The sequence below is a fragment of the Amblyraja radiata genome, chromosome 8 (genome assembly GCF_010909765.2).
Source record: "Amblyraja radiata isolate CabotCenter1 chromosome 8, sAmbRad1.1.pri, whole genome shotgun sequence".
Classification (NCBI taxonomy): domain Eukaryota; kingdom Metazoa; phylum Chordata; class Chondrichthyes; order Rajiformes; family Rajidae; genus Amblyraja; species Amblyraja radiata.
Genome location: NC_045963.1, coordinates 47,183,557 through 47,206,023, shown reverse-complemented (window position 1 = coordinate 47,206,023; position 22,467 = coordinate 47,183,557). Strand labels below are relative to the sequence as shown.

Here is a 22,467-nt window from a genome sequence, read left to right as displayed (position 1 = left end):
GCAGAAGACTCCGGTGGCTGTGCCTAATGAAAACAGTTACGCCCTCTTGGGAACTGTCTGGGGAGACGATGTTTCCAGTCCGAGCGGCGGACACGTCGGTGGCTCCAATCCTGGAGATGGGACTCGACCGGCGAGACCGATGTCGGGCAGTGCCCTAGTGGTGGGGGACTCCATTGTCGAAGGAGCAGACAGGAGATTCTGTGGCGGCAGACGAGACGCAAGTATGGTCTGTTGCCTCCCTGGTGCCACGGTTCAGGATGTCATGAACTGAATTCTGAACATCCTCGAGAGAGAGAGAGAGAGAGAAGGTGAACAGCCGGCAGTAGTTGTGCACGTGGGCACAAACGACATCGGGAAGAAGAGGAAGGAGGTTCTCCAACATGACTTCAGAGAGTTGGGAAGAAGACTGAAATGCCGGACTTCTAGTGTGGTTATCTCTGGATTGCTTCCAGTACCTCATGTTAGTGAGGACAGGAACAGGGAGATAGGGGATCTGAATGCGTGGCTGAGGGGCTGGTGCAGGGAGCAAGGATTTAGATTTATAGACCACTGGGATCTCTTCTGGGGTAGGGGTGACCTGTACAAAAGGGACGGGTTACATCTTAACTGGAGGGGGACCAACATTCTGGCAGGCAGGTTTGCTAGGGCTACACGTGTGGGTTTAAACTAAATAGTGGGGGGGAGGGATTGACAAATTGGGAGTTAAAGATGGAGTTGAAGGGGAAGTGGCTACAGGAAAAATTACAAAAGATTCTCGAATTAATGGGAAGGAAAGCTTGAGAATGGACAACAGAGTAAGGTCAGGGCCAACTGCGAGGGGGGAAGTGAATACAGAGGTCAAAGTACTGTACATGAATGCGCGAAGTATAAGGAATAAAGTGGACGTGCTTGAGGCTCAGTTAGAAACTGGCAAGTATGATGTTGTGGGAATTACTGAGACATGGCTGCAAGAGGGCCAGGGCTGGGAACTGAATATTCAAGGGTATACCTCCTATCGAAAAGACAGACAGGTGGGCAGAGGGGGTGGGGTTGCCCTGTTGGTGAGGAATGAAATTCAGTCCCTTGCAAGGGGTGACATTGAAACAGGAGATGTGGAGTCAGTATGGATAGAGCTAAGGAATTGTAATGGTAAAAAGACCCTAATGGGACTAATCTACAGACCCCCAAACAGTAGCCTGGACATAGGGTGCAAGTTGAATCAGGAGTTAAAATTGGCATGTAGCAAAAGTAATGCTGTGGTTGTTATGGGAGATTTCAACATGCAGGTAGACTGGGAAAAGCAGGTTGGTACTGGACCCTATGAAAGGGACTTTGTAGCGTGCCTTTGTGATGGATTTTTTGAACAGCTTGTATTGGAGCCTACCAGGGAGAAGGCAATTCTGGATTTAGTGTTATGTAAGGAACCGGATTTGATAAAGGACATCGAGGTTAATGAGCCATTAGGAGGCAGTGACCATAACATGGTCAGGTTTAATCTACAATTGGAGAGGGAGAAAAGTAGATCGGAGGTGTCAGTGTTGCAGTTGAATAAAGGGGACTATGGGGCCATGAGGGAGGAGCTGGCCAAAGTTGACTGGAAAGATGCACTAGCAGGGATGACAGTGGAACAAAAATGGCAGGTGTTTCTAGGAATAATACAGAAGGTGCAGGATCAGTTCATTCCTAGGAGGAAGAAAGATTCCAAGGGGAGAAAGGGATGACCATGGCTGACAAGAGACGTCAGGGACAGTATAAAAATTAAAGTGAAGAAGTACAACGTAGCAAAGATGAGCGGGAAGCAAGAGGATTGGGTAATGTTTAAAGAGCAACAGAAGATAACTAAAACGGCAATACGGGGAGAAAAGATGAGGTACGAAGGTAAGCTAGCCAAGAATATAAAGCAGGATAGTAAAAGCTTAAGAGGAAAAAATTAGTTAAGACCAAAGTTGCACCCTTGATGACTGAAAAAGGTGAATTCATTATGGGGAACAAGGAAATGGCAGATGAGTTGAACAGGTACTTTTGATCTGTCTTCACTAAGGAGGACACAAACAATCTTCCTGATATAGTAGTGGCCAGAGGATTTGGGGTGACAGAGGAACTGAAGGAAATCCACATTAGGCAGGAAATGGTGTTGGATAGACTGATGGGACTGAAGGCTGATAAATCCCCAGGGCCTGATGGTCTGCATCCCAGGGTACTTAAGGAAGTGGCTCTAGAAATTGTGGATGCATTGGTGATAATTTTCCAATGTTCTATAGACTCAGGATCAGTTCCTGTGGATTGGAGGGTGGCTAATGTTATCCCACTTTTTAAGAAAGGCGGGAGAGAGAAAACAGGGAATTATAGACCAGTTAGCCTGACATCGGTGGTGGGGAAGATGCTGGAGTCAATTATAAAAGATGAGATAGCCGCACATTTGGATAACAGTAACAGGATCGGTCCGAGTCGGCATGGATTTACGAAGGGGAAATCATGCTTGACTAATCTTCTGGAATTTTTTGAAGATGTAACTAGGAAAATGGACAAGGGAGAGCCAGTGGATGTAGTGTACCTGGACTTTCAGAAAGTATTTGATAAGGTCCCACATAGGAGATTAGTGGGCAAAATTAGAGCACATGGTATTGGGGATAGAGTGCTGACATGGATAGAGAAGTGGTTGGCAGAGAGGAAACAAAGAGAAGGGATTAACGGGTCCCTTTCAGAATGGCAGGCAGTGACTAGTGGGGTACCGCAAGGCTCGGTGCTGGGACCGCAGCTATTTACAATATACATCAATGATTTGGATGAAGGGATTCAAAGTAACATTAGCAAATTTGAAGATGACATCAAGTTGGGTGGAGTGTGAACTGTGAGGAGGATGCTATGAGAATGCAGGGTGACTTGGACAGGTTGGGGGAGTGGGCAGATGCATGGCAGATGAAGTATAATGCGGATAAATGTGAGGTTATCCACTTTGGTAGCAAAAACAGGAAGGCGTCAAGTTGGGAAAAGGGGAAGTACAACGGGATCTGGGGGTCCTTGCACATCAGTCTATGAAAGTAAGCATGCAGGTACAGCAGGCAGTGAAGAAAGCGGATGGCATGTTGACCTTTATAACAAGAGGAATCGAATATGGGAGCAAAGAGGTCCTTCTGCAGTTGTACAGAGCCCTAGTGAGACCACACCTGGAGTATTGTGTGTAGTTTTGGTCCCCTAATTTGAGGAAGGACATTCTTGCTATTGAGGGAGTGCAGCGTAGGTTTACAAGGTTAATTCCCGGTATGGCGGGACTGTCATATGCTGAGAGAATGGAGCATCTGGGCTTGTACACTCTAGAGTTTAAAAGGATGAGAGGATATCTCATTGAAACATATAAGATTGTTAAGGGCTTGGACACACTAGAGGCAGGAAACATGTTCCTGATGTTGGGGGAGTCCAGAACCAGGGGCCACAGTTTAAGAATAAGGAGTGAGCCATTTAGAACGGAGACGTGGAGACACTTTTTCTCACAGAGAGATTGTGGAATTCTTTGCCTCAGAGTGCGGTGGAGGCAGGTTCTCTGGATGCTTTCAAGAGAGAGCTAGATAGGGCTCTTAAAAATAGCAGAGTCAGGGGATATGGGGAGAAGGCAGGAACGGGGTACTGATTGGGGATGATCAGCCATGATCACATTGAATGGCGGTGCTGGGTCCTGCACCTATTGTCTATTGTCTATTGACATGTTGGTCGGTGTGGGCAGGTTAGGCTGAAGGGCCTGTTTCCATGCTGTAGTTCTCGCATCCCACCCAAGCCACCCCCTTCCTAGATACTTTCCGCTGATATAACACCCTATACCTTCTCCTCCCTCACATCCTTCCAGAGACCCTAGTAGCACTTCCAGGTGATACAGAGGTTCACATTCACCTCTCCGAACCTGATCTACTGCATTAGGTGCTCCCAATGCCGTCTCCATTACAACACCGAGATAAAGGCATAGATTAAGCAACCTTTTTGCTTAACACTTGCGCTCGATCCACGTAGTCCTGCTGGAGATCTCGGCTACTAACCATTTTAACTCCCCTTCCCATCTTCATACTGACTTTCTTATCCTGCTCCTCCAACATTGCCAGGGTAAGGCCACATTAAGGAGGAGCACCTTATATTCCGCTTGAGTAGCTTACAGCCCAAAGGAATGAACATTGGATTAACCAATTTTAGGTAACCCCCGCCCCGCTCCTTCCACACAGATCTTTTTTCCCTTGTCTCTTCGCTTTGCCCCATGCTGGTGCACACCCATTTCTCTCACTATCCCGCCCCAAGATTACATCTTCCTCCTTTTTTCCAGCTTTCTTCCATTATCGCAATCAGTTTAGTTTAGTTTAGTGAAACAGCGCGGAAATAGGCCCTTCAGCCCACCGAGTCCGCACCGACCAGTGATCCACTCACAGTAACACTATCCAACACACACTAGGGACAATTTACACTTATACCAAGCCAATTAACCTACAAACCTGTATGTCTTTGAAGTGTGGGAGGAAAGTGAAGATCTCGGAGCAAGCTCATGCGGCCTCCGGGAGAACGTAAAAACTCCGTATAGACAGCACCCATAGTTGGGATCAAACCTGCCTCTCTGACGCTTCAAGTACTATAGGGTAGCAATTATATCGCTGCGCCACCATTCTTCTAAAGAAGAGTTTCGACCCAAAACGTTGCCTATCTATATCCTCCAGAGATGCTGCCTGATCCCCCTGAGTTACTCCAGTCCTTATATATATATATTTGTTTGTAAACCAGCAACTGCAGTTCCTTGTATCTCTCTGAAGCGTACCTTTCGTTACGCATCTTTGCTTGTACTCAATGGATCTATGTAACCTTACCTTTGTAACTTCGGGTGCAAGATGTGAGAAGGTTTCCTTCAAGCGGGATATGGCGCTATGACTTAAACCTCCTACCACAGCCATCAGCGTGTTGAAGTTCTGGAGCTGCAACAGCTTCTGCAATAGATGTAAGTACAGGGCCAGTTGTGAAAGATGTCACAATGTAACATGACCTCCACATCACAGTCAAAGATGCAATGTCTATACTGCTAGTACATGAAAGAAAAGCTCCATCTGAGAATAGGGTGGGATTTGTGGAGTGAGGGACATAAAAGTCCAGTGCTTTACCATCAAAGATTAAATCCAGGTTAAGAGGGTGGGGTCGAAATTAGGGCCTTCAGAGATTTGGGTAAACAGGCCTTAAGGCACAAGGATTCACTGACATCTACCATAAACCCACTAACCCCCATAGATTTCTGGACTAGATCTTGGTTGTGCAAGGTCAGTGACTAGGCCAATTGGATTAGAAGTAGTTGGGTTAATGAGACCAGTGGATTCGAGAGGGTTCAATGTCATGGGGTTGGAGGGGCCCACAGGGAGTGTGATTGTTACCTTACAGAGATCCTGATCTGTGGCTGTGTTTTTGGCTGTTGCAGGAGAGGCCAAAGAGAATCACTGTGGGGACAGCATGGATTAATTTCCCCCACCATGTTTCCACAGGCAGTATCACTGGCGATAGTGCGTCCATCCCTTTGAACCTAATGCATTCCATGCTGGCTTTGAGTTAAAGGCCACCAGGGAAATGAAATCCGTTCCCGAGAGACTTGAGTGTGCCTGTTCCCATGCTTACTGTTGCAGAAGTACAATTGGCCTTCATGAGGGGGAACCCATGAAGAGCAACACATCCAGATGGAGTCACTGTCTGCATCCTTAGGACCTTGGTAAGGCCATCAGCACAATCACGGACCAGTCTCACCGCGGTCACTCCCTCTTCATCCTTCTCCCATCAGGCTACAGGTACAGAAGTTTGAAAACGCATACTTCCTGATTCTGGGACAGTTTCTTCCCTGCTGCTTTCACGCAACTGATCAGTCCTCTCATCAGCTGGAGTGCGGTCCTGACCTTTGGAACTATCTCTAATCGAACTTTATCGGACTTCAATGTTATATCTTTGCATTAAATGTTATACTTTATCATATTTTTAAGTAATCAAAAGTGAGGTAGAAAGCTGTTTTTTCTTTCTGAAAGTTATTCATAAAGTTCCATTGAAAGAATTCGATCATGTGCTACCTCGGGATGTTCCAATGAAGTAATTTCATTTTGATTAGTGGTCCCTTTTGTAATATGGAAACTATCTCAGCTAAACTATGTAAAGTAACTTTCTAGTAGAAGGCAATAAATAGGCTGGGACTGGTGAGGTATAGACCATATGCAGATAGATGTAATTAATTTAGATTGGCATGATGGCCGGCACATACCTGTTGGGCCAAAGAGACTTTTCATTTGCAGTACGGAGTTACTAAAATCTAATGTACAGCTACAGCAAGATGTTAGGATGGGTTGGGATGTTAGGAAGTTGAATACTGCATCCTGTATTATTGTGAGAGGACTTGAGTAAAAGAGAAAAGTCGTTTCGCTACTATTATTTAGGCCCTTGGTGAGGCCACATCTTATCCACAGTTTAGGTCTCTATCTAAAATGGAATATACTTGGTATAGAGGAAATGACACAATAATTTACCAAACTGTTTGTGGGGATGGTGAGTTGGTATATATAGACTGAGTAAGTTTGATCTTGCATCTCAGACTGTATTAGAATGGAAGGTGACCTCATTGAAACATGGAATTCTTGATCCCCTTGTTGAGTAGTCTAGAACTAGAGGGTCACAGCCTCAAAATAAGGGTAAGCCATTTAAGACTAGATTTTTTCACTGCAAAGGTGATGAATCTTCTGCATTTTCAGGCTTGGAGGGTTGTGGAAGCTCAATTATTGATTACATTCAAAACAAGAATTAATAGATATCTAAGTATTAAAAGTAATCAAAGATACGAGGATAAGGCAGGAAAACAATGTTTGAAGTAAAAGATCAGTCATGATCTTTCTGAATGGTTAAGTAGGCTTGGGAGCCAAATTACCTCCTCCTGTCCCTATTTCTTATCTTCTCTAAGATTACTAATATAGAATAGAATAGAATGCCTTTTATTGTCATTCAAACAGCTTGGTTTGAACGAAATTGCATTTTCTACAGTCTTAACAATTACAAAAAAACCCAAGGCTCTGCGACTGGAGCCCTCAGGTTGGTTCCGGCCAGAGGCCGCCGCTGGCTCCATGATGTTAGGCCCAACGACATCGGAGACCCGACAGGGAAAAAGTCAGGTCCACGAACAGGGAAGAGATTAAATGGTTTTCCCCCACCCCCCACATATACACAGCTAAAAAATAAATAAAACTAGAATCAAAACATGCATTTAACCAGACAAAAGTTTTTAAAAGATAGACGGACTGCAGTCGAGCCGCTGCCGTTAGGCGCCGCCACACCACACTGTGTCTTTCTATGATATCAAGCAAGGATATATCACAATTAATACTGTATATGACAGACTGTTACAATTCTAGTCTTACTCTCTATCTTCAAGCATTGATAAATATAGATTTAAAGCCACTATTATGTTTCTGTTGCATATCAGCTTCGGTTTTAAACTTGTCATTTGCTTTTGGCAGTTTTTTGTTTATGTTGGATAGACCACAAATCAGTTGAGAGCACTTTACACAGTAGATGTTAAAGAAACACTTTCATCATAGATTTACATTTGGAGTGTTATAATGAGCATTACATCAAATTAAATTATTTCAGTAAAATTATGCTTCCAATTTATGGTTCGAGTGAAGGTAGACTGCATTTCGTTGTCTACTGCATTTCGTTGTCTCTGTACTGTACACTGACAATGACAATTAAAGTTGAATCTGAATCTGAATCTGAGGTAATAGTTTGGTGTTTTGTGCTGAACTAATGGCACAGGGTAATTTCCTTCCTAAAGCTTCCATTTACACCCAGACAGTTAATAAACCAATTTAAGTTTAGAGTTTGGAGTTTAGTTTAGAGTTTAGAGATACAGTGTGGAAACAGGCCCTTAACTGGCCCACCAAGTCTGTGTCGACCAGCGATCTCTGCACACTAGTACTATACTACACACTATGAACAATTTATCATTTTTACCTAAGCCAAATTAACCTACAAACCTGTGCGTCTTTGGAATGTGGGAGGAAACCAGAGCACCCGGGAATAAACCACGCGGTAACGGGGAGAACGTACAAACACCAGACAGACAGCCCCTGTAGTCAGGATCGAACCCGGGTCTCTGGTGCTGTAAGGCAGCAACTCTACCGCTGCGCCACCGTGCCACACCAAGGCATTAATGTAATTGGGGAACGATCATGGTGATCCAAAACAACTGTCATTCCAAACAGTGTAATTACAAATAGGTTATTTTGGTTATTATAGCTATTTATGAAATTGTTAAGTTTTGCTGCACATTGTTTGTGGCATTCATTAACCTGAGCTTTGGAAATGTACTTTCCCCAGTCCAGCATTAATTTTATGTGAATTCAGGAGGTTGTTGTTTATAGGCCATTAAACAAACTTCCATCCATACCCTTCGCCACCTGGGATGTTTAGTTTCGTACTGTTAATCCAAATCATGATTCATTCCCACCTATGTTACTTTTACCCATTTCCTTTCATGTGACCCGTTTCCTGCACCAACACAGAGCACAAACGATAGGGAAAAAAACAGAGGAAATAACAGAGAACTACACTCAGATAAATAGAGGAACATTTCATTGAGTGCTGAGAGACAGACACATTTGTAGAGGTCAGTTAAGAAGCCATAACATTAGTCATCCATTTGTCGCCACAGCTGAGTCACAAATTCCCTCATAATGGAACATTCCATTCTATAATATGATTAGTATCCCAACTAGATATATTTCCTGCTTGTAAATGCACCATAGAAAGCATTTTATCAGGATGCATCACAGCTTGGTTTGGCAACAGCTCCATCCAAGACCGCAAGAAAATGCAGCAAATTGTGGACGCAGCCCAGACCATCACACAAACCAACCTCCCTTCCATTGACGCCTCCTATCAGCCAAAAGGTATAGAAGTGTGAAAGCGCACTCCACCAGATTCAGGGACAGTTTCTACCCAGCTGTTATCAGGCAATGAATAATCCTACCACAACCAAAGAGCAGTGATGAGCTACTATCTACCATTTTCGTGACCCTCGGACTATCCTTGATCAGACTTTAAGGTAGACACAAATTGCTGGAGCAACTCAGCGGGTCGGGCAGCATCTCTGGAGAGAAGGAATGAGTGACGTTTCGGGTCGAGACCCTTCTTCAGACCACAGCCTTGATCAAACTTTGCGGGCTTTACCTTGCATTAAACATTATTCCCTTATAAAAGTATCTATACACTGTAAATAGATTGATTGTGACCATGCATTGGCTTTCTGCTAACTGGTTAGCACACAACAAAAGCCTTTTACTGTACCACAGTACATGTAACAATAAACTAAGCTAAATTATGATATATTACAGTTACAATTGTGAAGCAGTAAAGACCGTAGCTTTTTATTTAATCAGCCCACTCTCCTTTCAGACTCCACCTCCATCCCTCCACTTGACAGTTGTCTGAAAATGCACCAGGCTGTCTGTAAATGCAATGTGATAGTTGTCCCGGAGGTTCTGAACACATCCAGGCCATCTGGCACAGCAGGTAGTCGCACAACTCCAGTGACTCAAGTTCGATTCTGATCAAAAGTGCTTTCTATGAAGAGTGAAATGACCTTGACGTAAATGTAGTTGAGTTGGTGAGTGAGTTTGCTGACGACACCAAAATTGGAGGAGTAGCAAACAGTGAGGAAAGCTTTCAAAAGGTATGGCGGAACATTAATCAACTGCTGAAATGGGCAGATAAATGGCAGGTAGAGTTTAATCCAAACAAGTGTGAAGTGTTTCACTTTGGAAGTTTGACTGTTAGGGAAGAGTATACAGTAAATGGCAAGACCCTTATCAGCACTGATGCACAGAGGGATCTTGGAGTCCAAGTTCATAGCTCTCTGAAGGTGAAGTAGATAGGGTGGCAAAGAATGTCATTCAGTCCTTTGTCTTTTGCTAGCCCTCTGTCAGCGTAATTCCAAGATAATCACCCTGCCAGTGGTATGAATATTGATTTCTCTCACTTCAGGTCGCCCCGGCATTCCCTCTCTCTCTCTCTCTATCCCCCCCACCCAAGTCACACTAGCTTCTAATTTTCGCCGTACAAACAGCTCCCAATGGCCTGTTTCCTTTATCATCCTTACATTTTTGAGTATCTTTCATTCATTGTTCTTTATCTCTCCACATCACCATCTATATCTCTCGTTTCCCTTATCTCTAACCAGTCGGAAGAAGGGTCTCGACCCGAAACGTCACCCATACTTTCTCTCCAGAGATGCTGCCTGTCCCGCTGAGTTACTCCAGCTTTTTGTGTCTATCTTCAGTTTAAACCAGCATCTGCAGTTCCTTCTTACACAATCACCCTGCCTTGCTTGTTCTGTAGTCCTGTGTCACACTAAAGGTTTGAATTGTTGCAGTGGCCTTGGCTCGGATCTGTCTGGGCTTGTGTACCACACGAACCACACCAATGAGTCACCTGAGTGAACCAACAAGTAGGCACACTATGGAATCCACCTCCCCAAAAAACCCCAAAACATTTGTGATTCCATTACTCACCTGAGCCACATTAATAAATTTGGTGATGACATCTGCCCTTTGCACAGGTGTCTGCTTGCTAAGAACCATCAACTGGAGCCACTGGGAAATGCCATTAAAGAGAGCGATGGATCTTTCAAGGGTCGGGTTATCCATTAAGGTGCGATGTGTGACGTAACTCTGATAATCTGTAAACTGGAAATCCATTTCAAAAGTTAATCAAAAGTCAAAAGTTATATAAATTCCTCGTGCAAATTCGTTAAAGCTCGGCTTTGCTTTATTTTTTGCTTTGGTGATTTGTGTTTTAATCTGTGATAATTGCTGTCTATTCTGAACCATGTTTTGGAATGGAATAGTCATAGCTCTACATGGCAGAAATTATGGAGTGGAGCAAAAGCTCATGTGCTATATTGATGCACCCTCTTGCCTAGAAAGTGGACCATTTGGTATCATCCTGCACAAATGATTTAACCCACAGTTCATCACTCCAGTGCCCTTGTGAAGAGGCACCAGGACCTTCCATGTGCTATTCACATTAGTGCGTCTAAGGCTATTCCAGCTTCAGGTGTACACCTAATGATGCCTTTACCTGTGCCACACCCTTCTCCATCCTTGATTTTAGTTTTGAGGCAGAATCAGAAGTGACTGCAGGTTGCACAAACACTTTCAAGGTTCCTCAAGTATGCTGCACAAACAAGAGTCCTTTCTCCAGAGGTCAGCTGTTGAGATGCCTCATTCAGTGAATGCTCGGTGAAGTAACGATTGGTAGCAATCTAGTGGCACAAGAGAAGGCATCCACATATAAACGACCGACCACACATAGTGGGACAATGACCTAGAGTTGAAGGCACTGAGTGTTCAGGGACACCATGTTCTATCTGGATACCTCCAGTGAACAGATTTTCTAACAGGCTTTATGGAAAGGTCTTCATCCATGACATTGCGGAGAATTGTGGATTTTGCCCAGTCCATCGTCCACCATTGACTCCATCCACACCATACACTGCCTCGGGAAAGCAGCCAACATAATCAAGGACATTTTTCACCTCGGTCGCTCACTTTTCTACTCCCTCCCATCGCAAAGAAATATAAAAGCTTGAAAGCTCATAGCATGGGACTCAAGAACAGCTTCTTCCCCTTCATTATCAGAGTACTGAATGGTTCTCCCATAAGTTATGGGGTAGTCCCCTTCTTCCAGCCAACCTTCATTGTGGACCCTGGACCTTTTCTCTGTAACTCTAACACGACAATGCTTAAAACTATGTTCTGCCCTCTGGTATTTTTCTCTTTGTACTATCTGTTGTGTACGGCTTAATTGTACTCATGTTTAGTATGATCTAATTCAATTAGATAGCACACAAATGAAAAGCTCACTGTACCTCAGTAACACCAATACCGTTAGCATTCATAGCAAAAGGATTTGAGTATAGGAGCAGGGAGGTTCTACTGCAGTTGTACAGGGTATTGGTGAGACCACACCTGCAGTATTGCGTACAGTTTTGGTCTCCAAATCTGAGGAAAGACATTCTTGCCATAGAGGGAGTACAGAGAAGGTTCACCAGACTGATTTCTGGGATGTCAGGACTTTCATATGAAGAAAGACTGGATAGACTTGGCTTGTACTCGCTAGAATTTAGAAGATTGAGGGGGGATCTTATAGAAACTTACAAAATTCTTAAGGGGTTGGACAGGCTAGATGCAGGAAGATTGTTCCCAATGTTGGGGAAGTCCAGGACAAGGACTTCCCCAACTTCACAGTTTAAGGATAAAGGGGAAATCCTTTAGGACCGTGATGAGAAAAACATTTTTCACAGAGAGTGGTGAATCTCTGGAACTCTCTGTCACAGAGGGTAGTTGAGGCCAGTTCATTGGCTATATTTAAGAGGGAGTTAGATGTGGCCCTTGTGGCTAAAGGGATCAGGGGGTATGGGGAGAAGGCAGGTACAGGATACTGAGTTGGATGATCAGCCATGATCATATTGAATGGCGGTGCAGGCTCGAAGGGCCGAATGGCCTACTCCTGCACCTAGTTTCTATGTACTTTTGTGCTTAAACTGCATTCTCCATGGAAATGCTCACCTCGAGATCAGTCAAAGTGGGTGCAGTAGACATCTGCATTGCCTCCCAATTTGCTGCTTGCAGCAACATTGGAGGTCACAAGGGCACCGTGTAGATATGGAGGTGGTCACATAGTACAGAGACTGCTGTTGTCTCAACGCTCCATTGACCTAGGCTCGAACCTGAACTTGGGTGGCATTGTGTGGAATTTGAACGCTCTCCGGGAGACCATGTTGGTTCCCACCGAATACTAGGTTCCCTACCACAGCCTAGAGGGCCACTCTGAAACAATAATAAGTAAGGCTGTTACAGGGACTTGGTTACAAAAGGACTAGGTTTGAGCATTCAACAATGCAGGGCTTCAATGATGGAGGGGGAGGTAAAAGGGGTGGAGGAGTTGCATTACTAATCCAGGAAATAGAAACATAGAAACATAGAAATTAGGTGCAGGAGTAGGCCATTCGGCCCTTCGAGCCTGCACCGCCATTCAATATGATCATGGCTGATCATCCAACTCAGTATCCCGTACCTGCCTTCTCTCCATACCCTCTGATCCCCTTAGCCACAAGGGCCACATCTAACTCCCTCTTAAATATAGCCAATGAACTGGCCTCGACTACCCTCTGTGGCAGGGAGTTCCAGAGATTCACCACTCTCTGTGTGAAAAAAGTTCTTCTCATCTCGGTTTTAAAGGATTTCCCCCTTATCCTTAAGCTGTGACCCCTTGTCCTGGACTTCCCCAACATCGGGAGCAATCTTCCTGCATCTAGCCTGTCCAACACCTTAAGAATTTTGTAAGTTTCTATAAGATCCCCTCTCAATCTCCTAAATTCTAGAGAGTATAAACCAAGTCTATCCAGTCTTTCTTCATAAGACAGTCCTGACATCCCAGGAATCAGTCTGGTGAACCTTCTCTGCACTCCCTCTATGGCAATAATGTCCTTCCTCAGATTTGGAGACCAAAACTGTACGCAATACTCCAGGTGTGGTCTCACCAAGACCCTGTACAACTGCAGTAGAACCTCCCTGCTCCTATACTCAAATCCTTTTGCTATGAAAGCTAACATACCATTCGCTTTCTTCACTGCCTGCTGCACCTGCATGCCCACTTTCAATGACTGGTGTACCATGACACCCAGGTCTCGCTGCATCTCCCCTTTTCCTAGTCGGCCACCATTTAGATAATAGTCTGCTTTCCTGTTTTTGCCACCAAAATGGATAACCTCACATTTATCCACATTATACTGCATCTGCCAAACATTTGCCCACTCACCCAGCCTATCCAAGTCACCTTGCAGTCTCCTAGCATCCTCCTCACAGCTAACACTGCCCCCCAGCTTAGTGTCATCCGCAAACCTTGGAGATATTGCCTTCAATTCCCTCATCCAGATCATTAATATATATTGTAAATAGCTGGGGTCCCAGCACTGAGCCTTGCGGTACCCCACTAGTCACTGCCTGCCATTGTGAAAAGGACCCTGTTTACTCCTACTCTTTGCTTCCTGTTTGCCAGCCAGTTCTCTATCCACATCAATACTGAACCCCCAATGCCGTGTGCTTTAAGTTTGTAAACTAATCTCTTATGTGGGACCTTGTCGAAAGCCTTCTGGAAGTCCAGATACACCACATCCACTGGTTCTCCCCTATCCACGCTACTAGTTACATCCTCGAAAAATTCTATAAGATTCGTCAGACATGATTTACCTTTTGTAAATCCATGCTGACTTTGTCCAATGATTTCACCACTTTCCAAATGTGCTGCTATCCCATCTTTAATAACTGACTCTAGCAGTTTCCCCACTACCGATGTTAGACTAACTGGTCTGTAATTCCCCGTTTTCTCTCTCCCTCCCTTCTTAAAAAGTGGGGTTACGTTTGCTACCCGCCAATCCTCAGGAACTACTCCAGAATCTAAAGAGTTTTGAAAGATTATTACTAATGCATCCACTATTTCTGGAGCTACTTCCTTAAGTACTCTGGGATGCAGCCTATCTGGCCCTGGGGATTTATCGGCCTTTAATCCATTCAATTTACCCAACACCACTTCCCGGCTAACCTGGATTTCACTCAATTCCTCCAACTCCTTTGACCCGCGGTCCCCTGCTATTTCCGGCAGATTATTTATGTCTTCCTTAGTGAAGACGGAACCAAAGTAGTTATTCAATTGGTCCGCCATATCCTTGTTCCCCATGATCAACTCACCCGTTTCTGACTGCAAGGGACCTACATTTGTTTTAACTAATCTCTTTCTTTTCACATATCTATAAAAACTTTTGCAGTCAGTTTTTATGTTCCCTGCCAGTTTTCTTTCATAATCTATTTTTCCTTTCCTAATTAAGCCCTTTGTCCTCCTCTGCTGGTCTCTGAATTTCTCCCAGTCCTCCGGTATGCTGCTTTTTCTGGCTAATTTGTACGCATCATCCTTCGCTTTGATACTATCCCTGATTTCCCTTGTTATCCACGGATGCACTACCTTCCCTGATTTATTCTTTTGCCAAACTGGGATGAACAATTTTTGTAGTTCATCCATGCAGTCTTTAAATGTCTTCCATTGCATATCCACCGTCAACCCTTTTAGAATTAATTGCCAGTCAATCTTGGCCAATTCACGTCTCATACCCTCAAAGTTACCTTTCTTTAAGTTCAGAACCATTGTTTCTGAATTAACAATGTCACTCTCCATCCTAATGAAGAACTCAACCATATTATGGTCACTCTTGCCCAAGGGGGCACGTACAACAAGACTGCTAACTAACCCTTCCTCATTACTCAATACCCAGTCTAAAATAGCCTGCTCTCTCGTTGGTTCCTCTACATGTTGATTTAGATAACTATCCCGCATACATTCCAAAAAATCCTCTTCCTCAGCACCCCTGCCAATTTGATTCACCCAATCTATATGTAGATTGAAGTCACCCATTATAACGGTTTTGCCTTTGTCGCACGCATTTCTAATTTCCTGTTTGATACCATCTCCAACTTCACTACTACTGTTAGGTGGCCTGTACACAACACCCACCAGCGTTTTCTGCCCCTTAGTGTTTCGCAGCTCTACCCATACCGATTCCACATCCTGCAAACTAATGTCCTTCCTTTCCATTGCGTTAATCTCCTCTCTAATGTTACAGCAGCACTCAGAGAGCATATGATGGAGGATGTGACCACTGAGTCAATATGGGTAGGACTCAAAAATAAGGAAGATGCAATCACTCTGATGGGATTATACAGTACAATAGACCTCCAAATAGCCAGGGGAAGTCAGAGGAACTGATATTCTGACAGATTATGGAAAGATGTAATAGCAACAGAGATGTCACAGCGAGGAACCTCAACTTCCCCAATATTGACTGGGATATCTTAGATGAGGCAGAATTTGTTAGGTTTATCCATGAAGCTTTCTTGAAACAGCAAGGGCATTGCAGTGGTGCAGCTGGTAAAGCTGCTGCCTCACAGTGCCAGAGACCTGAGTTTGACCCTGACTCCAGGTTCTATTTTTGTAGAGTTTGCACGTTCTCCCTGTGACCGCGAGGATACCCTCTGGGTGCTCTGGTTTCCTCTCACATCTAAAAGATGTGTGGGTTTGCAGGTTAACTGGCCTTTGTAAATTGCCCCTAGTGTGAGCGGATGAGAAAGAGGAATAACTGAACGAGTATGAATCGGCGATCGATGGTCGGCGTGGACTCGGTGGGCCGAGGACCGTGTTTCTAAACTAAATTAAACGTAACTAAAATTAACGGTACGTGGATAGAATAGGGACCATACTAGACCTTGTATTGGGAAATGATTCTGGCCAGGTATCTGGCGTTTCAATGGAAGAGCATTTTGGGAACAGTGATCATAACTCCTTAGGTTTTAAGATAATTATGAGTAAGGATATGTCTGGACTTTGGGGGGAAATACTGAATTGGGGTAAGGCAAATTGGTGTTGTTATTGGATGGAAGTAGTTTAAAGAACCACTGGTAAGACCACATCTGGAGTATTGTGTACAGTTTTGGTCTCCTAATTTGAGGAAGGACATCCTTGTGATTGAGGCAGTGCATCGTAGGTTCACGAGATTGTTCCCTGGGATGGCGGGACTGTCATATGAGGAAAGATTGAAAAGACTAGGCTTGTATTCACTGGAGTTTAGAAGGATGAGGGGCGTTCTTATAGAAACATATAAAATTATAAAAGGACCGGACACGCTAGATGCAGGAAACATGTTCCCAATGTTGGGCGAGTCCAGAACCAGGGGCCACAGTCTTAGAATAAAGGGGAGGCCATTTAAGACTGAGGTGAGAAAAAACTTTTTCACCCAGAGAGTTGTGAATTTGTGGAATTCCCTGCCACAGAGGGCAGTGGAGGCCAAATCACTGGATGGATTTAAGAGAGAGTTAGATAGAGCTCTAGGGGCTAGTGGAATCAAGGGATATGGGGAGAAGGCAGGCACGGGTTATTGATTTGGGATGATCAGCCATGATCACAATAAATGGCGGTGCTGGCTCGAAGGGCCGAATGGCCTCCTCCTGCACCTATTTTCTATGTTTCTATGTTTCTAACAGCTGATCAAAATTCAAGATCGACATGTTTCAGTAAGGAGGAGGGACAAGGGGGACAATAAATTGGAATATGGGCAGCCCCAGTGAACAAGGGTAGGGACCAAGATGTGAAGGGTGGGGGCACGTGATGGTGGTTTCGGGGCGGTGAATGTGAAATTTGAAAAGCATGACAAATGCACACAGTGTATCCAACTGCAAAACAGGGAATCACTGACCGATATCCGGCGGAAGGATTTGTATTCCAGGAAGGTGAGGTGTTCTGCCAGTTCGAGAGGCTCCAAATGGTCGAACAACAGAGAAGCTTTGCCCTTCTTCTTGGACACCTTCTTACGCTGAGTTACACGTCTCATCCAGTCGTACGACGGACTGATCCAAAAGATAATGGCAGAGTCAATGATTAGTTAGTTTAAGAAAAGTGGCTTTCCTGTGCTGTTTCATGTGATTAAAACTGTCATTACATAGCGATCAATTATTTGAATAACTCCAATTTCCCCTGGCAATAATTTTCAATGCATTCCCCAAAACCTCCAAGCCCTTTTCAGTAAATCAAGCAGTCGTTGTGAAGTTTGGTCATTGCTGTCTTTCAGGGATACATTGACATGCCTGCACTGGAAGTGCAACTCAAGGTAACAATTGTGTGTCACTTTGAGCATACATTGCAGTCCAGCCAGTAGCCAGTGGCATCAGTCTGTGTCATGGGTATGGGCCAGCAGAAAGAGTCATCACTTGTTACCACTGAACATTGCTGCCAGCCTACCACATCTCCCAACACCTTCAGTCAATGCTGCCCATCAAAGCCAGTGGTATTAGTAAACACCATTGATCCAAACCAATACCAACCCCATCAGAAATTGCAGAGTGAATGTACCAGCCAACATTCAGTGCCATGTATCAACACCAACAACTAGTGTCATCCGTTAATACCACCCATAATTGGCATAACACAGCACTATCATTCAATGCTGAGTCAACAGCCCATTTGTGCCATCTGATATTACCACCAGTCATTGCCATCAAACAGCGTCGTCAGTCAATACCACCCACTTCTGTCATTATTCGTTATCATTAATATTGGTCATCAGTGCCAGGAATTAGTGGCAACTGTTTCAGACGTCCATTGTTGACACCAACCAGCGGCACTTATCAATGCCACTAGCCACTGCCACCTGTCAATACTACCAGCCAGTCCATGGCACTAGTCAGAGCCATTAGTCAGTGTTCCCAGTCGGTGACACCAGTCAATCCATGACGCAAGACATGCCATCAGGCAGTGCCATCAGTCACGTGGCACTGGTCCGTGTCTCCCATCAATGCCATGAGACAGTGCCACAGGTTACCATCACAAATCCATGGCATCATTCATTGTTGATTGTTAAGATATATCTCAGATCATAAAGTAAAGGAGTTCTCTTACATGCTGGAGATGTCGAGGAGTTTACTGTGTTCTTCATAGCCTAGCTGGCTAGCCAGTTCCTGAAACTGCTCTGTCAGATGCACCAAACCCAGGTCCAAGTTAAACTCAGCAGGGAACTCAGAGATCCAGTACCTGTATACACACATGCATAAAGAGAGGGAGGTTAGGATCTGTTTAACAAAAGATTGCATTATACAAAATCCATAGGACACGTCCTCTAACACGTGGGATTATATGGGCTGCTTTCAGCTATCTGATTTGATGAAGGATTTTCTGGTCAATCTTTTCCCAACTTCCTCAGATGTTAGGAGTGAAGTTGAGACTTTGGAATGTGTGCAGAGGAGATTTACCAGGACAACTACAAGTATGCTGAACATCTGTGGAGAGTCTGGAGAAACTTGGACTTTTCTGCTTAATAATAGAAATTTGAAACTTCCATCAGATCCTTATACTTCGATTGTTTAAAAATGTTAAGCTTCTATCAGCTCCTTAAATGTTGGGATGTCAAAAGGGAAAACAGAGGAAAACCTCTCTCCATTGGGATGGCATTAATCAGGTCACAGATCTAAAATAATTGTAAAAAGTGCATGAAGAAATAAAACAAAACATTATTACCTAGGGGTTGTTAAGATTTGGAAAACACCATGTGAAGCCATGGAATTAGGTCTCAAAACACAGATGGACATGTATTTAAAGATAACAAAAGATTACAGGAAAGAAGCTGGAGTAAATAGGATGGAAGTTCATTCCAAGAGACAAATCAAACATTTAAGTTTAGTTTCAGCTTAGTTTACTTTATAATTGTCATATGTATCGAGGCACAGTAAAAAGCTTTTTGTTTTGTGCCATCCAGTCGACGAAAAGACTACATGATTACAATCAAACCGTTCACAGTGTACAGATACAGGAAGAAGGGTATAACATTTAGTGCAGGATAAACTCCAATAACGTATGATTAAAGATAGTTTGAAGGTCTCCGGTGAGGTAGATGGGAGGTCAGGTCCGCTCTCTGTCTGTTGATAGGACATTACAGTTGTATGCTGACAACTGGAAAGTAACTGTCCCTGAATTTGGAAGTGTGCGTTTTCAAACTTCTGCACCTCTTGCCTGATGGGAGAGGGGAGAAGAGGGAGTGACTGGGGTGAGGCTGGTCCTTGATAATGCTGGTGGCCTTGCTGAGGCAGTGTGAAGTGATCTTCCCAAGCCTTCTAAGGAAGTAGATGTGTTGGTGGCCTTCTTGTGCATTGTTTCGATGAGGTCCATGACAACTTGCTGGTGGTATTAATTCCGCAGAACATCTACTATTTCAGCGCCCGCAATGTACACCAGAGCATGTGTACCAACCACTTCGCTCCCTGAAGTCAAACACAATCTTCTTTGTACCAAAGGAGGTCTGTTTCAGTTTTGTAATATGTGGTATTTACAGCTTCAGAATGATCATCATTTACTCTTCAATTTTAACTTGTTCATAGATTGCTGGCAAGATCACCATTTGATCTTATCATGAACATATCAAATGCGAAATCTGGATATAGCAGTCAGCACAAAGGGTCTAATGGGGATCAATAATCCAGGTTGCTGGCAACAATTAACCAGCATTCTAACTTTGAGCAGAAGGTAGTGTGGTATCCTCCTACTGAATGGTATATTTCATGACAGGACAGCATACTCCTTGCCCCTGAAACCATCTAATGTTAGATTGCCTATCGACAGATATTAATTCAGCCTCTATTTGAATCCTACTGCAAGTACAAGGATTTATCCTCACTGAATCCTGAAGTATCTAAAAATTAAAACTCTTCATACCTTACTCTCTCAGGTGAGGCCGATCATAATGCCTTTGATCCTGTAGGAGGCTTGAGTGTATATGGGCAATATGGCATATGGGAGGCACAGTGGCGCAGGAGTAGAGTTGCTGCCTTACAGCGCCAGAGACCCGGGTTCGATCCTGATTATGGGTGTGACAATAGACAGACCTTGAAAACCCTGTCTGTACGGAGTTTGCACGTTCTCCCTGTGACTGCATGGGTTTTCTCCGGATGCTCCGGTTTCCTCCCACATTCCAAAGGCGTGCAGGCTTGTAGGTTAATTGGCTTCTGTAAATTGTGCCAGTAGTGTAGGATATAACTAGTGTACGGGGTGATTGTTGGTCGATGTGGACTTGGTGGGTTGATGTGCCTGTTTCCACACTGTATCTCTAAACTAAATAAATAAACTATTCACATGGTTCATTTGTCTTTATTTTTGTTCATTGAGGAGAAGATTAGTGTAATTTCTTACCTCATTAAATAACAGATTTTGAGGCGAAAGTCACTGCAATCCTCACCACATGCTTCACGATACGTTTGAAAGTCAAGAGAAATGTCTTTATATATTTGGAAAAGTACTGATGAAGAGTTAAAAGAGTAGGATATTCAGCTCTTTGAATCTATGGCAACACTCAATGACATCATAGCTGAATCAAATGTTTTGTCTTTGTCTCACATCTCTTAATAATTTTGAATAACAAAAGTGTAATTTAAACAGACAATGACCCAGCATCACCTGCCGTTTGTGGAAGAGAGTTCTGACTTCCATATCCACTGCATGTAAAAGTGTTTCTTAACCTCACGCCTGAAAGATCAACGTTGCTCCTTTCAAATGAGGCTCCGAGTCCAGGACATCCTAGCCAACTAAAGTAGTTTCTCCTTGTCTACACAGTGGCCTAGCTAGTAGAGCTACTATCTCCCAGCACCAGAGACCCTGGTTCAATCTGACAGAGGGTGGATTTTCAGAGGCCCTTTGACAAAGTGCCGCAGGTGAGGGCTACTGAACAAGATGAGAGCCCATCAATTTACAAATCTCCCAGATACACCTTTTGTGTATCTCACTACAGTCCCCAATGAACATTTGCTTCTGATCAATTTATCCCTATATGATTTTCATGATTGTTCTTCATTAATACTGCAACACTTGCAGGACAAAATCCCTCCTTGTCCACAGGTACCGACAGTCGATCCACCATTTTTGCAACGGTTCTCCTTCCGTGCCCTGTGTTCTACACTGGCTGCGATGCGCCGGCACCAGCAGGCCCTTAACTTATCCAGCAGCTCCGGGCCCCACTCACCCAGACCTGCAATGGACCCCAACTTTACTTCAGTCTACGCCAGATCCACACCCTCAACAAATGCTTCCTTGTCTACCTGGACTCTACTAAGGATCCAGTGCTTGCCTGAAACTCGTGCTGGAGTATCAGCCACTGGTTGAACTCACTACCAAACAATTAGTTCCACAGATGACAAGATGAAAAAAACAACTTGAACACATTTGGCTCCGGTCGAGAAAGATAATTTGTTTTCCTTATTGCTGACATCCTTCGCATAAGGTTCACTTCCAATCTGCATTCACAACAGTACTGGTTTCCTAGGGTCTGTACTGCTGCTGTACAAGTGCATATCCAGGATAGTATAGATCTGACGAGATGTGATTTTGTGAGGGATTAAACTGGAACGATGCTAGCATTTTTTTTCTCAACATGATCGCTACCGAGGTGTAACTTTAATAAAGTTAGAAAGGATATATAAGTATAAGTTTTCCTGCCAATTCAGTGGATGGGAGGTACCATCGATGCATGAGAAGAACCATTCTTGGCACTTGGCTGTTACTCAACTCTCCTTCATTATCTGAAAAACAGGCACAGATTGACTATTAGAACATGGAGGTATAAAGTCCGCACCAATAAAAACTGTTACCTTTGGAGTATTTCATTCATAACTCTAAGATGGACACCACTGCAAGGCCAATATTTATTGCCCATTGCTAATAGCCCTGAGAAAGTGGACATTTTCATGAACCGCTCTCAGTTCCTCAGGCTTGTATGAGAGCAGGTCATCGAGTCAGAGAGGCATGTAGAATTGCAGCACACAAATAGACCCTTTGGTCCATCAAGTCCACACTGACCATCAA

At 44.0% G+C, this 22,467-nt stretch overlaps 1 protein-coding gene across 2 annotated transcripts in view; it reads right to left on the bottom strand.

Annotated features, from left to right (window-relative positions):
• rasgrp3 (RAS guanyl releasing protein 3) overlaps positions 1-22,467 on the bottom strand; it is a 118,144-nt gene that overhangs the window by 42,312 nt on the left and 53,365 nt on the right. For both annotated transcript variants that reach the window (XM_033025825.1, XM_033025824.1), the window contains exons 3-8: positions 22,082-22,184; positions 20,803-20,865; positions 18,523-18,654; positions 17,324-17,474; positions 10,533-10,706; positions 4,818-4,934 (exon numbers count right to left, since the gene is read on the bottom strand). In XM_033025825.1, the coding sequence (XP_032881716.1) occupies positions 4,818-4,934; positions 10,533-10,706; positions 17,324-17,474; positions 18,523-18,654; positions 20,803-20,865; positions 22,082-22,184 (740 nt within the window). The remainder of the gene's footprint in view (positions 1-4,817; positions 4,935-10,532; positions 10,707-17,323; positions 17,475-18,522; positions 18,655-20,802; positions 20,866-22,081; positions 22,185-22,467) is intronic.